The 13,749-nt window shown below is 35.8% G+C and overlaps 1 protein-coding gene across 1 annotated transcript; it reads left to right on the top strand.

The window, feature by feature from the left end:
* Positions 1-4,580: 4,580 nt before the first annotated feature.
* On the top strand, positions 4,581-5,354 carry LOC149138649 (uncharacterized). Its single transcript, XM_089450439.1, has one exon. The coding sequence runs from the start codon at positions 4,581-4,583 to the stop codon at positions 5,352-5,354; it is 774 nt and encodes a 257-aa protein (XP_089306565.1).
* Positions 5,355-13,749: the final 8,395 nt, after the last annotated feature.

The following is a 13,749-nucleotide window of genomic DNA, read 5'->3' as shown; positions in this document are numbered from 1 at the left end:
CAAGGCAACCTGCATTCAACAAGTAGTTTTCCAATAGAATCAAAAGGCAGAACATGTCATTATGATTGATTTCATGCAATTTAGTGAGCCGGTGATATACATATCCACGCCAACAGCTAGGCATTACAAAACAGGAAATCTGCATTGAATTCGTGAGTTCTTTTAATTTTTCATTTGACAGGTTGACAGTGGATGAGTTTGGTGTCGTAATGTGTCGATCGCCCTTTACTCATCATGAAAATCTTACGTTCATATGGTTTGATTGAACTTCTTTTGAGGGTTTCATTTGTCCCTTTTTGTTTGTTTACTTTTTATTTAATGTTTCATATACACAATATGTATATTTGAACAGTCCACCAAAGCTATAAAATATGGTAATTAAGTTCATAACATAAACCTGCTCTTCAATATACATATATTATGGTATCATGGGTTATGAGGCGTTTATAATATACCAGCTGAATGAAAGAGCTAATATATATATATATATATATATGTATATGTGTATGTGGAATAGTTTAATATTCACAAAAGTTGATGTAGTATAATATAACTTTTATATAGTATAGTAAATTAAATGTTTCATTTTATATTATACCTATTATATTTATTTATATATTTTGCAGTTACAAATTATGAATTTTTTTTATCAAAAGAATAAGTTAAAAGAACAAGGTATCAAAATAGCAAACTTAGTTAAACCTTGAAATAATCAGTAAATGTGCCAAGATCTATTTATTAGAAGATTGTTGAAAGAAGCTAATCAAATATATGATCAATATGACAAAAATTTTAGGCAAGGTGAAGCAATCAAAGCAACAACCCTAATAATCATAACAAATGAAATGTCCCAAATCATCATAAACCTAAGAAATGTCCCAAATCATCATCAAACCTAAAAAGACCAAAAATATTAAAAGCCAAATAATGAGGATAAGAAGAAACATCAACCATCCAAATGTGAATAAAACGTGGAACTTTCTAAACATTATATTGGGAGCCATTTTATTTTTTATAAAAATATGATGGGATTGTTGGAGACCAATAGATATTAAGTCCATGTTTTTTAATGGAGAATTAGTGGAAAAAATTTACCTTGGCTGACGTTTCTTAAAAAAGGATAAGAACATCTTGTTTATTTGTTAAACAAATAATTATATGGACTCGAACAACCACGAAAGTTTTGTTTTAACAATGTCCTTCTAAAAAATGAGATCCAAATATATATGAACAGGATAAAAAAGTACATACTATTTTGGTTTCTCAAGTGTTGAAGATCTTATCCTAACATGAAAATGAAACTAAGTTAATTGAAAAGATCAAAAGTTGTCTATCACAAGATTTTGATACGAAGGATTTTGGAAAGTTTCCTTCCTATTTAGGTCATGCATATTGGAGAGATAATACTAGAACCATGGTTAAGAAAGTAAATATACACAAAATTAATTAGAAGCTTCAAAATGAATAGATGTAAAGTAGTATCTCTGCCATTGAAAAAAAATGTTAAATTTAGTAATGGTGATGAAACTAGAGAATTGAATGGTAAATTGGATGGAAAATTGGTGGGAAGAATGAATTACTTAACTACAACCAAGATGAATATTCAATTGGCATAATTAATGAATTCATAGCAAAGCCAAATGAAAGTCACTAGAAAAAAATCCAAGAGAGTCCTTCATTTGAAGATATTTGAAGATTTTTTGTGACATTGAATATATTAATGATTTGAATATTGAGTTGATTGGTCTTTTCAATTTCAATTAACCTAGAGATTCGGATGAACAGAAGTCCACCTATGGTTACATATTTAGTACTGGATCTAAAATTATGTCATGGCGTATCAAGAACCAAAGAATTGTTTCATTGTATTCCACTAAACCAAAGTGCAAGGCCCTATGTAGTGCAACCTTTGAAGTAATTTGGCTAAGAAGAATTCTTGAAGTCATGGGAGAAAACCAAGAAGGACCTACAATCATTGGATGTGATAATGAAAGATCTATCAAAATGGAGAACAACCTAGATTATCATGCTAGATCAAATAATATTAAAACACATCATCAATTTGTATGAAGAAAATGTAGCCAAAGGAAATTGATTTGATCTATTGCAATAAATATGATAACATGGAAGACATCTTTACTAAGCTTGTAGGAATGGATAAGTTTGCATTACAGAGAGACAAGTTAGGTGTGGTAACTAATTCATTTCTCCATTAATGGGGAACATAAATGAAGGGTTACATATTATTATAGTTTTAATGGAGCATTAGAGATAATTAGTGAAATGAAGGGTTGTAGATAATTACAGTTTGAATGTCATGTTCTAGAATTGTTGGTTTTTAGTGTAAGAGTGAGTTGGAGCCAGGTGGACATCATTTTCTTCTAGGAAGTTGTGATTATCTATTGTATTAATGAAATAATTTACAAAATGAGACTCTATTATGTGTTCCTTATGTGAAGTTTGTTGGGTGATATATATGGTAGATTAATGGACGACCATTTAATGTAAATCTGGCTCCACAGAGTTTGAGGTGCAATGCGAGAGAAAGATTTCAAGAACCTATAAAACAAAATCCTAATTTCTCTAGAGACTATATGTTCACATGTTCAAGTCCCTGTAAATACTAGTCAATCCCTTGTTCTAATCCCACAATCAAAGACATTCATTAGAAATAAAACCCTAACTACTGCAAACACTAATCCTATAGTCTATCAACAATTGAAAGCAAACCAAACTATTAACAAATAAAAAGAAAATCCTAACTATTTAATCCTAACTATTAAGAATTTGATCTTTAGCTCTCAACAATCCTCACGTCATTAAAAGGACGAAAATCTATTGTAAATCTACACTTCATCCTATTACCAACTTCTCCTATGCAATATTAAATAAGAAATAAAAGACCAACATTAAATTTTACTCCAATGTAAATGTGTTGATGTGTAATCACAACATCATATGTATAAATAAAAATAGCTTTGTTCAAATCCAACACTCAATGCTCTCTTCAAACTTCCACACTTCCAAACTTTTCTCTAATGTAGATGTGTTAATTTGTATTCATGACATGATATCCATAAATAAAAATGGCTTTGTTCAAACCCAATGCTCAATGCTCTCTTCAAACTTCCACACAACTTCCAAACTATCATTAACAAATGAACTTACTTAACCAGTGATGAATTATGGAAATAATTAGTTTCCACAAATCCTGAGAAAAGATGTAAGGAAAAGGCTATTCAAAATAAAGCTCTGCAACATTCACTTAGAGAAGTTACAAGTTGATGCTTATATTCATTTTATGAACAACCTAAAGGTGAATCCTTGGGAAAATAACATTTATCAAAAGATTTATGGCAATATAATCAAAACATCATTGATCGAAACAATATATAAGTCCCGTTTAAATGCATAGGAACGAATATATCTAGGATTAATGGTACAGGGGTCACGGATGAGTTCAATGATTCGTATGTTCTGTTATTAAAAAACTGTAAATTCCCACTAATACGTCGCCACAAATCCTAGCTTCAAAAGTATTTGGAATATATATATATATACATCGATATGCATCCCTCCTATTGGAGTTGGGCACTTTAATCATTTTACTGATCAAAAGAATTGATCGGACGGTTTCAATTGAAAGATGCCAGCATATTCTCGTATTTGCCACAATATCAATGGATTGAATTCACACTACTAAACCTTGTTTAAATTAATTTTTTACAAAGCTCCATTAAAAATTTACCATGCCATTTGTTAATTGACACCTATCAGGATTAACCATAATGGGAAAACTACAAAATGTAACACAGACCTTACACATACACTTGGCATAGTAGTGGAAAGGTGTATTTCCGATGGGTCTTGTTTATGGTCACGTATAGAGATTAAAAAACTCAAATTAAAAATAATTAAAAATTCTCTTTGCATGTGAAACGAATGTCCATTTAAATTCTTAAATGTATGGTTGTTAGAACATGGAGGAATAACTCTCAACAAATAACGTAAAGTTTCTTTGCCCAGCATGTGATAAACCTGACCTAATGTTGATTTAAATTATTCAACATATGGTTTTAGAACATGGAGGAATAACTCGTAATGTGGATAAGTAATGTAAACTTTCTTCGTCAAGCATCTCATAAAGTTTCTTAGGCATTTGCATTTTCTCCCTTTTCCTGCTATCTCTTCTTCGGGGGCATGAGATCAGGTTTTGTTTAGTCCTTTCTTGACGGGGGCATTGACATCCGATGTTTTAGAATGCCCTAACTCGATCAAATTGGATGTGAATCAGACATGGAAAATCAGGATTTTTCTTATATTGATAAAAATTATCGATATTGTTGCTATACCATTAGCCAACTTGGTCTTACTTCTTAATCATTCCACTATTCTGCACCCTGGCGCTATGGTGCATCTATGTTCTGCACCCTGGGAGCTTCTACCCTGCAGCCCTACAGCCCTGGGCCCTTTGCCTTCCTCCTCTGCACCCTTTGTCCTTGTGCACATCTGAGCCTGCGCTATGCATTGTGTGGCTCGTTTGCTACTGGGAGGTGGCCCGTAAGCTAGGGTTCGCCCCCATGGAGGTCCCGGGCTCGCCCCAAGCTACCCCCCAGCCTTCATCTGCCGACACCTTCAATCGGCTCTTGGCCGGTTTGCCGCAGAAGAAAAAGAGTGAAGCAGCCAAGTTTGTTAAGAGGCTCGAGGATATTCCTAAAATCTCCCTGCCACCAGAGACCCCGATCCAAGTCGCCTTGTCCTTGGCTGAGCGTGCCCTCGTTGGCCAGTTCACCAGACTATGGCCATCTCCTAAGTCCACTGAGATCTGGGTCAACAAGAACTGGGCACCATTGATCAAGAATAGCATCACATCTTATTTTTTGGGACGAGGGTTTTTCCTCTTTGAATTCACCTCTAAGGACGACAAGGATCTGATCTTCCAGAATGGCCCCTATTTCATGGGCCCCCAGGGTTTTTATCTCAACAAATGGACGCCAGATTTCGACCCTGTAGTCGACGTTCCCATGACTATCCCAGTGTGGGTCAAGCTTCCAAACCTCCCTGTTCATTTTTGGAACTCGGACTTGTTGAAGCACATCGGAAACGCCCTTGGGAAATTTATAGATCGAGCAAACAAAAAATATCAATATGACTATGCTCGAATCTACGTAGAAGTACACCTAGAGGTGGGACTCTCGGAAGCCATCAAAATCAACATAGGAAGCTGGACTCATGTGCAGAAGCTAGATTATGAGCAGATGCCCTTCAAATGCCTAAAATTCCATGTCTACGGTCACTTCGCCAGAGGATGTCCATCCAATGTTGAGCCAGACAAGGGTAAGGAAGAGGGATAGAACCAAGTCAAGCGTGCCAAGACTTCCCACAAAACCCACAAGCATGGTGATCCAAATGGAAAAGCCCCCCAGTAAGCCCGTGCTTAGCAACCCCCTCCTAGAATGGAGCAAGAAAATAAATTCGCCCCCCTAAACATGCAAATAGAGGAAGCACTAGAAGCAAACAGCCAAAACTCAACCCCACTCGCAAAAGGTACCCCCTCTTCTCCCAAGGGGGCAATTCTTACTGAGAGCTCCAGAGGAAACATTGTAGAAATCAAGGAAGCGAAGCAAGAATCTAAAGGCTCGGAGGAAGAAGACGAAATAGGAGAATCCCAAGCTTCGATAAGGAGATCCACAAGAGGCCGCAAAACATATCGGGAAAAAAGAGAGCAGGAAACTTTCAAAGATAAGCTACAAGGCAGCCGACCAACCCTTGAGAAGCTATTAGCATCAAAACCAAAGATGGAAAGAAACCAACCCCAAGGTTCCAAGGGAGCCAACCAGAAACACAAATGATTAAGATCGTCTCCTCGAACTGTGGAGGTATGGGGAGCAGAATCAAAGAAGAAGCTATTAGAAGTTTAATAAGGATAGAAGCTCCTGATATACTCCTCATTCAGGAGACCAAACTGGACGACTCTGCCTTCCTTCATGCAAGTAAGAAACTCTAGAATAAATGCGAGGCGAAAGTCGAGGGGCTTCCGATGGGTTGGGCACTCTCTGGAATGCTAGCAAATTCTCAGTCAGTTTTGAGACCCTCAACTCTCACTGGCTATTTTTAAAACTGCAGCATTTAGATTCAAAAGATATTTTTAGTCTCTTCAACTCGTATGTCCCTATGAACACTCGGGAAGAAAATGCTTGCTGTGAATCCATAAGAAACCAAACAGACCTTGTGAACTTGGAGAATACCATCATTGCTACCAATCTAAATCTCACTCTTCTTTCAGCAAATAAGAGAGGAGGCAACATTGTTCGTGATTTAGCAAGGGAATGGGGGAGGATCTTACGCAGGACTAGGACCTACTGGACATCAAGCCAATCTCTGGTAAGTACACTTGGACTAATAAAAGAGTTGGCCCTGGTCACATCGCTGCTAGGTTAGACAAATTCTTTCTTCAAAGCTCTTTTCTTCAGCTCAGTTTAGAGGCTAGAGTCCATATTCTCCCATGCAACATTTCTGATCATAAACCCATCAAGCTTGAGCTCTTGGCCTAGCTTGATCATGGGCCTATTCCCTTCAGATTTAGCCTACTCTGGGCTAAGGAATCTGATTTCATGCAAATAGTTAAGGACATTTGGTTACATCCAGTCAAAGGCTCCCCCTTTTTTGTCTCGGAGGAGAAGCTCAGAAGAGTGAAAAGGGATTTGAAAAGTTGGGCCAAATTTATTCCCAATCGAGCCAATGAAAGAAAAAAAATTCAATGCACATTGGAGAACCATCATCTCCAGGGTGAAAAAGCTGACATCACAAAAGAGATTCTAGATAAAGAAGCCCAACTCCAACAAAACTATCACAAGGCCTGTCTAGCTGAGGAAGAATACTGGAGGCTTAAGTCACGCAGTCTTTGGCTTAAAGTAGGGGATAGGAATTCATCCTTTTTTCAGAAGCAAGCTCATGCAAGGAAATGCACCAATTCGATCTCCGAAATCAAAGGTGGTACTACCATTCACATGGATATTGTAAACATAAAAAAAGTAGCCTCCCTTCACTTTAAAAGGTTGTATAATGAAGATATAGATCTGGACCAAAACTTTGATATGATAGACGTGGTCCCCTCCTTGATTACTGCTGAAATGAACCACCTCCTTGAAACTAAAGTCACCAAGAACGAAGTCAAGGATGCCCTCTTTACCATGGACCCAGAGAAAGTCCCTCGGCTGGACGGATTCTTGGCCAGATTCCTCCAAATCTGCTGGTCAATTATGGAAAAAGATATCTTCAAAATGGTTCTAAAGTCCCAAGCTTGCCAGAAAATCGGTGGCATCACAAACTCCGCTTTTCTTACTCTCATCCCTAAAGAGAAAGGATCCAACTCCTTCAACAGGTTTCGCCCAATCTCGCTTTGTAATATTGGATACAAATTTATTACCAAAGTAATCGCTAATAGGTTGAAGCTCAACCTCCCCAAAATCATTCCGAAAAGCCAAGGAGGCTTCATTCAAGGTAGAAAGATTGTTGACAATTTCATTCTGGTCCAAGAGGCAATCCACTCAAGTCTGAGTTGCAATGAAAAAGGTATGGTTGTCAAACTTGATTTAGCAAATGCATTTGATCGAGTTAGGCATAGTTTTCTGCTAAAAGTGTTACATAAGCTTGGGTTCGATGCGAACTTTATAAACTAGATTCGAGCTTGCATCTCGAAGCCTTGGATTGTCCCGTTAGTAAATGGCAGAGCTACTGATTTTTTCAGAGCCACTAGAGGCATCAGGCAGGGGTGCCCTCTCTCACCCCTACTATTTGTTCTTCAAGCCTCAGTCCTCAGTTTTTATTTAGACAATAAAATTATGGATCAAGAAATCGTTGGGCTCTAAATAGCAAGAGGCATTAAAAACATCAATCATGCCCTCTTTGCTGATGACACCTTGTTGTTGGGAGCTACTTCTGTGCTCATGGCTTCTAGATTTAAAGGAGCTCTGGATGAGTTTTGTAGGGTCTCGGGAAGCATACTAAACAATGGCAAATGCCACATCTATTGTCGGAATACATCGCTCAGTTTGCTCAACTCCATTTCTAGATGCTTTGGTTTCGCTGCCTCCTCAACTTGGACTTCCTTCAAGTACTTGGGTCTCCCTATTTTTCTAAAAAGAGCCTACAGCAGAGACTGGCTCCCAAAAGAAATTCAAGAATAAGTTGCTTGCCTGGGGCTTTTCCTGGCTCAGCATTGCTGGTAAGTCTATACTCATTAAATTTGTTCCTAACAACCTTCCCTTATTTCAGTTTTCTATCCTTCTTTCTCCCACTGGTATACTCAGAAAAATGGAGGAGACCATTTGAAAAAAAATTTGGAAGGGGGGAAAGCAGAATGAGAAAAAGATACCACTAGTCAATTGGTAATCCATCTCCAAACAATTGTTGGAAGGAGGTTTGAATTTCAAAAATATTTGCAATCACATGCCTCAACCCACAAGTGTAGTGATAGGCCCGGATCATGCAACATCGCCCTGACTTCCCCTACTATGATTATGTTCTTCCTCTCGGCCACACCATTCTTCTGAGGATTATGGGATGTTGTCAACTCCCATTTAATCCCTTCTGCTGCACATACGTTCTTAAACACATTTGAGACACACTCACTACCTTTATCACTCTATGTACATTTAACCTTCTTGCCCAACTATTTATCCACCAATGATTTAAACTCATAAAAAATTGTGAAAGTTTCATCCTTTTTTCTGCATGAAAAATATCCAACATTTACGAGAATATTCATCAAGAAATATAACATAATACCTATGTTTGGCCATGGATACTATTGATAATGGTCCACACAAATCTGAATTGACTTGCTCTAGAATAGCTTCTGCTTGACTGTCTCTGTCGTGAAAGGAAGCCTTGGTGTATTTTCCCAAACTACACCCCTTGAATGTATTAACTTGCTCAAGTATACATTTGGGAAGATTGGTAGAGATATGTTGCAATATCTTCAAAACCCCATGATGAAAGTGGGCCAATCACATGTGCCCCAAGTTGCCAATGTCTCGAATCTGCACCCTCTTTTTTTGTGCTCAAAGGAGCATGCTTCTTTACCTCCAAGTTATAGAGATTCTTCACCCAAATCCCTATCTTCTTTACTTGACCCATGGCTATGTGTCGAAGGAATGCATTTCCTTTCAAGAATATCACATCATAGCCTCTATCCTCAAGCATGGCAAGGGATACCAAGTTCTACTTCAACCCAGGCACATACATAACATTCTTCAAGGTGAGTGGATCCCCATGCTCGCTATGAAAAGTAATCGTGCCCAATCTAGTAACACTATATTTCCCATCATCACCGATATCGATATGCATCTGGAGATCTTTCTCCTCCAGGTCATTGAATAAATCTATGTTGTTAGTCATGTGGAATGAGCTCCACTATGTAAGTACCACACAATTCCCATCATTGATGACACTATTCATGCAATGAGGGCAAAGTCCAATTCGAATTGAGAGGCCAATGCCTCTCTCGTTTCTCTTCCTGAGGACTTCTTCTTTGACTTCTTGAGTGGAAAATTTGTAGCAAAATGGCCCATATCACGACAATGAAAGCAGTTAACTTCCTTCATGTATTTCTTCTTACCTCCATATTAAGAATCCTATTTGGAATGGGAAGCTTTCCCTTTGCCCATATTCTCCTTAATCGATAAGGAAAAGTTCTCTTCATCATCAATCTTTGATGAAGAGGCATCCCTGGTGTTCCTCATTATCTCCTCCTGCATCAAGTCCGACCACAGTTGTTCCCAATCTGGAAGCTTCTCCTAACCATTGACAGAGCCTTGATAACTGTGCCAACTCTTTAGGAGTCCTAAAAGAGAAATAACCACCATATCATCCTCGACAACCGTGATTCCAACACTTCTAGGTTCATCATTAGACTGAGTGAACTTGTTCAAATATTTTGGAATTGTCTCACCTTTCTCGATTTTTATTTTTTGAAGTTTGTCCCTCAGTGGAAATTTCCTTTTATCATTGTTGTTCTGATACAATTCCATCAATTTTTTCCACATAGAATATAGAGTTTCCTTTCCATTGTGACTCGAGACAATGTGGTCTCAAACTCCATCAAGGATTATTTGTCTTGCCTTCACCACACATTTCTTCAATTCGGCCAAATTATGTGCATCTGATGCTGCTAGCTTAGGAATTTATTGAACAACAAATTCTTTCAATCCATTATCTTCTAGCACAACCTCCATTTTGTCCCTCCAAGCTATAAAATTTGAGCTTCCTTGCAAGACATACTTGAGTCGCAAACCATAGAATTCCATCTGCTGATCCTAAGGTGTGTATTGAAAATTCGAATTTCACGTGTAATCCAAAAAATAAAACTTTGAAATTTCCTCTAGTATATTGTTCTCAGCTCTGGTACCATGTGTAAAATGTTGTAGATTCACAAGCTCATGCAATGTACTAAATCACAGGACAAGAATCTACTTCTTATTGCAACTAGTGGAAGCCAATAGATTGATGAAAACAATATGAACGAGAAGAAGATAATCAATGGAACATAACACAAGATGTATCTGGGTAAAGCCACTTCTCAAAACCCCATATTTGTATTGAATGTATCATAAATATGAGTGAAGATAAAAATCTTGTTCTCACTAGAAAAATTTCACACAAGTATGCTTAACTCTCTCAACTCACAAGCTAGCTCTTAGCCAACACTTATCCAATTCTACAGCTCTCCAAGCCCCTAATCTCTTGCGTAATTCCTAGGATGAATAGACCGTATTTAAAGGGAATTCATGCTTCTAAAACTGTACAATCCAAACATATGATCAATATTTGATGCATGCATGGTATTTACACTCCAATAAATAATACAACTGATAGTACATTGTCCCTGCACTCTAGTATCAACTAGGTCTTTCTCATAATCGACATGCATGAGTTTCTGATCAGGGAATATTTAGTTAACTAGAGTGAAACTTGTGGATGCACTTGTGCACCAACTGACTATTAGCTCTCTATTAGTTCCTCAAACAGTTTGGAACTAATTTAACTGAACTTAACTCAATAAACTGAGTGATCTAATTTCCATCTCAATTTAAACTTATACTAGAACCCTAAAACTTAGGGAGAACATATACATGACTACAGAAAGACTTCCAACTCGAAATTCCTAAGCTGATTAAGTTAGTTAAACTTAATTAACTATTTACAAGTTGCTATGAGAATAGAATTCGATTTCAATTCTCAGTGTAACTCAAGGACAAATTAAACTATAATTTCTTGTTGCCATTTCTCAACAACATATTAAGAGCTAAGGAATAAAATATGGGTGTCCGCATCGAAATGGAGATACCTTTAAGAACATATGGAGTTTGCGTCGGATGAGGTTATTGTCCAAGTAAATGAGATCGTATTACCAACAATCCAACAATATATAAGAGTGAATTGTGTAATTTTGGGAAACTTTGTCATTCTTGTGTGCAAAACGCATCATGGAGGACCTATAAGGTGCACTCCTTGGAAGTCTCTGGTATGAGTAGAGTCTAACCTTTGTACACTAGAGCGAAAACAAATATGGCTAATGTGCTCGAGAGTGCAACCTCAAATTATTGCCTTGTGTGGGTAAATGCTTAGTCGAGCAAATTTTTGAGGTAAGAATTACCTATTTTAATTTTCTGGAAAAATCCTTCATGAATTTTGGTGTTGTAATTATTTTATTGAAAACAATAATTGTGGTTATATGCATAGAATTAATAACTATGGCATTAGTTCTTTGAAAAATAACACATATGCATATAGATTAGTTTTCTTGGGAAGGAATGAATGGTAAAGGATAACTAATTGTGTTAATCTTTTGAAAACGAATATGTGATGGCATGCTATTATGATTAACTTCTTGAAAATATGTAAAAAGTTTATAAGCTCAATAAAAGATAAGATAGGATAGGTTTTTCATAATTATGGGAAATATTACATATGAATCTTGTATGTATGAAATGATAATAGATGGGGGTAAATTTGTTTAGAGATTCCATAGGATTTTTGTGCATGAATTTATTCAAAATAAATAGTGTTTTCTTAAATTTATATATGAAACTTCTTCATACAAGAACAAGAACGCATGCTTTTTTATTGCAAATATTATGTGCATTGAAGTAAGGGAGATTGTGTTAGAAAAAAAATATGTTGCATGCATAAAAGTTTATTCATTGTGATATAGAAAATATTTTTTTTTTCATGCAAATAATGAAATTTATTATGTTAATTTTCTTGAATAGAATAATCTCTTAAAAATATTGTTTGCATAGGTGAATTGTGTCAATTTATTTTTCTAGTTTCATAAAAGGTTAAATTAACCACGTTATCCTTGCCTAATTTTAATGCATAAAATATTGTTTTCTATGGTAACTTATTGAAACGGAAGAACGAGGAACTTTCATGTAGAAAGATAGAGAAACAAAGTTATGTTCATGAAAGGATTGTATGAGAATCAATTGTAGGGAAATAGTAGTCGTCACATTTCCTTTGAAAATATTATGTTATCCTTATAATCTTTTCCTTAATAGAGAAATGTTTTCATGCATCATTTTATTATATTTTTTTAGAAGATAAATGTTTTATTTACATGCATTATTGTATTGGATTCCTTGAAAACAAAGTTGTAGTTTGCATGCATAGAAGGAATAAAATCTATTGTGGAAAGTTTATATATTTTCTTTGAAAATCATAACCAATGTGCATGGTAACCATTAAATTAGTTTTCTGGGAAAAATAATTTCAATACAATGTGTTTTACATTTAAAAGAAAAGAAAGTGTCCATTATCTTGGAAAAGGGTGCATACAAAGATAAGTAAAGAAAAATTGCATGGTAAAAGAATATTATTTTATTTGATTTCTTGAAAAGGAATAGGTTCTTTGCATCCATGAAAAATAAAAACATTGAGTTTGATTTCTTTAAAAGGAATATGTTCTTTGCATGGAGAAAAAGTACAACTACTTCGTGTTGGAATTCCTTAAAAGAAATATGCATGAAAATAATGATTTATGTGTTAGAGGAATATGTATTTACATATACATAAAAGGATAGTTATTATGCATATGATTTATTTTGGAAAAGAATAATTCTAGAGATGCACAAATCAATAGCCACAATGTTAGTTCTCTTTAAAAGAGTATGTTTTTATTCACATAAAAAGATAGTTAATGTGTTAGTGTTCTTGGAAAAGAACATGTTTTGTGCTTAGTTATTTATGTTACACTTGCATGAAAAGAATATGACCTTATGATATACTTCTTGGAAGAAAAGATAAATATATTTGCATGTAGAGGACAATATATTGTGTTTGAAGTTTTGAAGAGAAACATTAATTTGCCTGCATAAAAGAATAGTTGTTATATTACACTTTGTAAAATAAACATGTAATTTCATGAAATAAATGTATTATCTTTATTTTGGAAAGTAACATGCATTTTCATGCATAGTAATAATACATATTGTGTTGGAAGATTACATAGTTACATGCACAAATAAATAGCTTGTTAGGGGCTAAATCTACCTCAGGCTAAGAAAGGTAGGTCTAGGGTAACATCAAATCACGCTTAACCTGGTAGCTAGCCCTACCAGGTCGGGAGAGGGCTCTATACTTGTCAATCTCAGGAAAATATGGCCAATAAAGCTTGAGATGACTGATATAAAGACTAATTTTAGGCTAAGTATATGCTCATAGGAATTTCATTGAATTTAATGTTGT

The sequence above is a fragment of the Pinus tabuliformis genome, chromosome X, assembly GCF_031772625.1.
Source record: "Pinus tabuliformis cultivar Carrire ecotype Pingquan chromosome X, CPIR1, whole genome shotgun sequence".
Lineage (NCBI taxonomy): Eukaryota > Viridiplantae > Streptophyta > Pinopsida > Pinales > Pinaceae > Pinus > Pinus tabuliformis.
The sequence above is the reverse complement of the archived record's forward strand: the minus strand, read 5'-3'. Positions and strand labels throughout refer to the sequence as shown.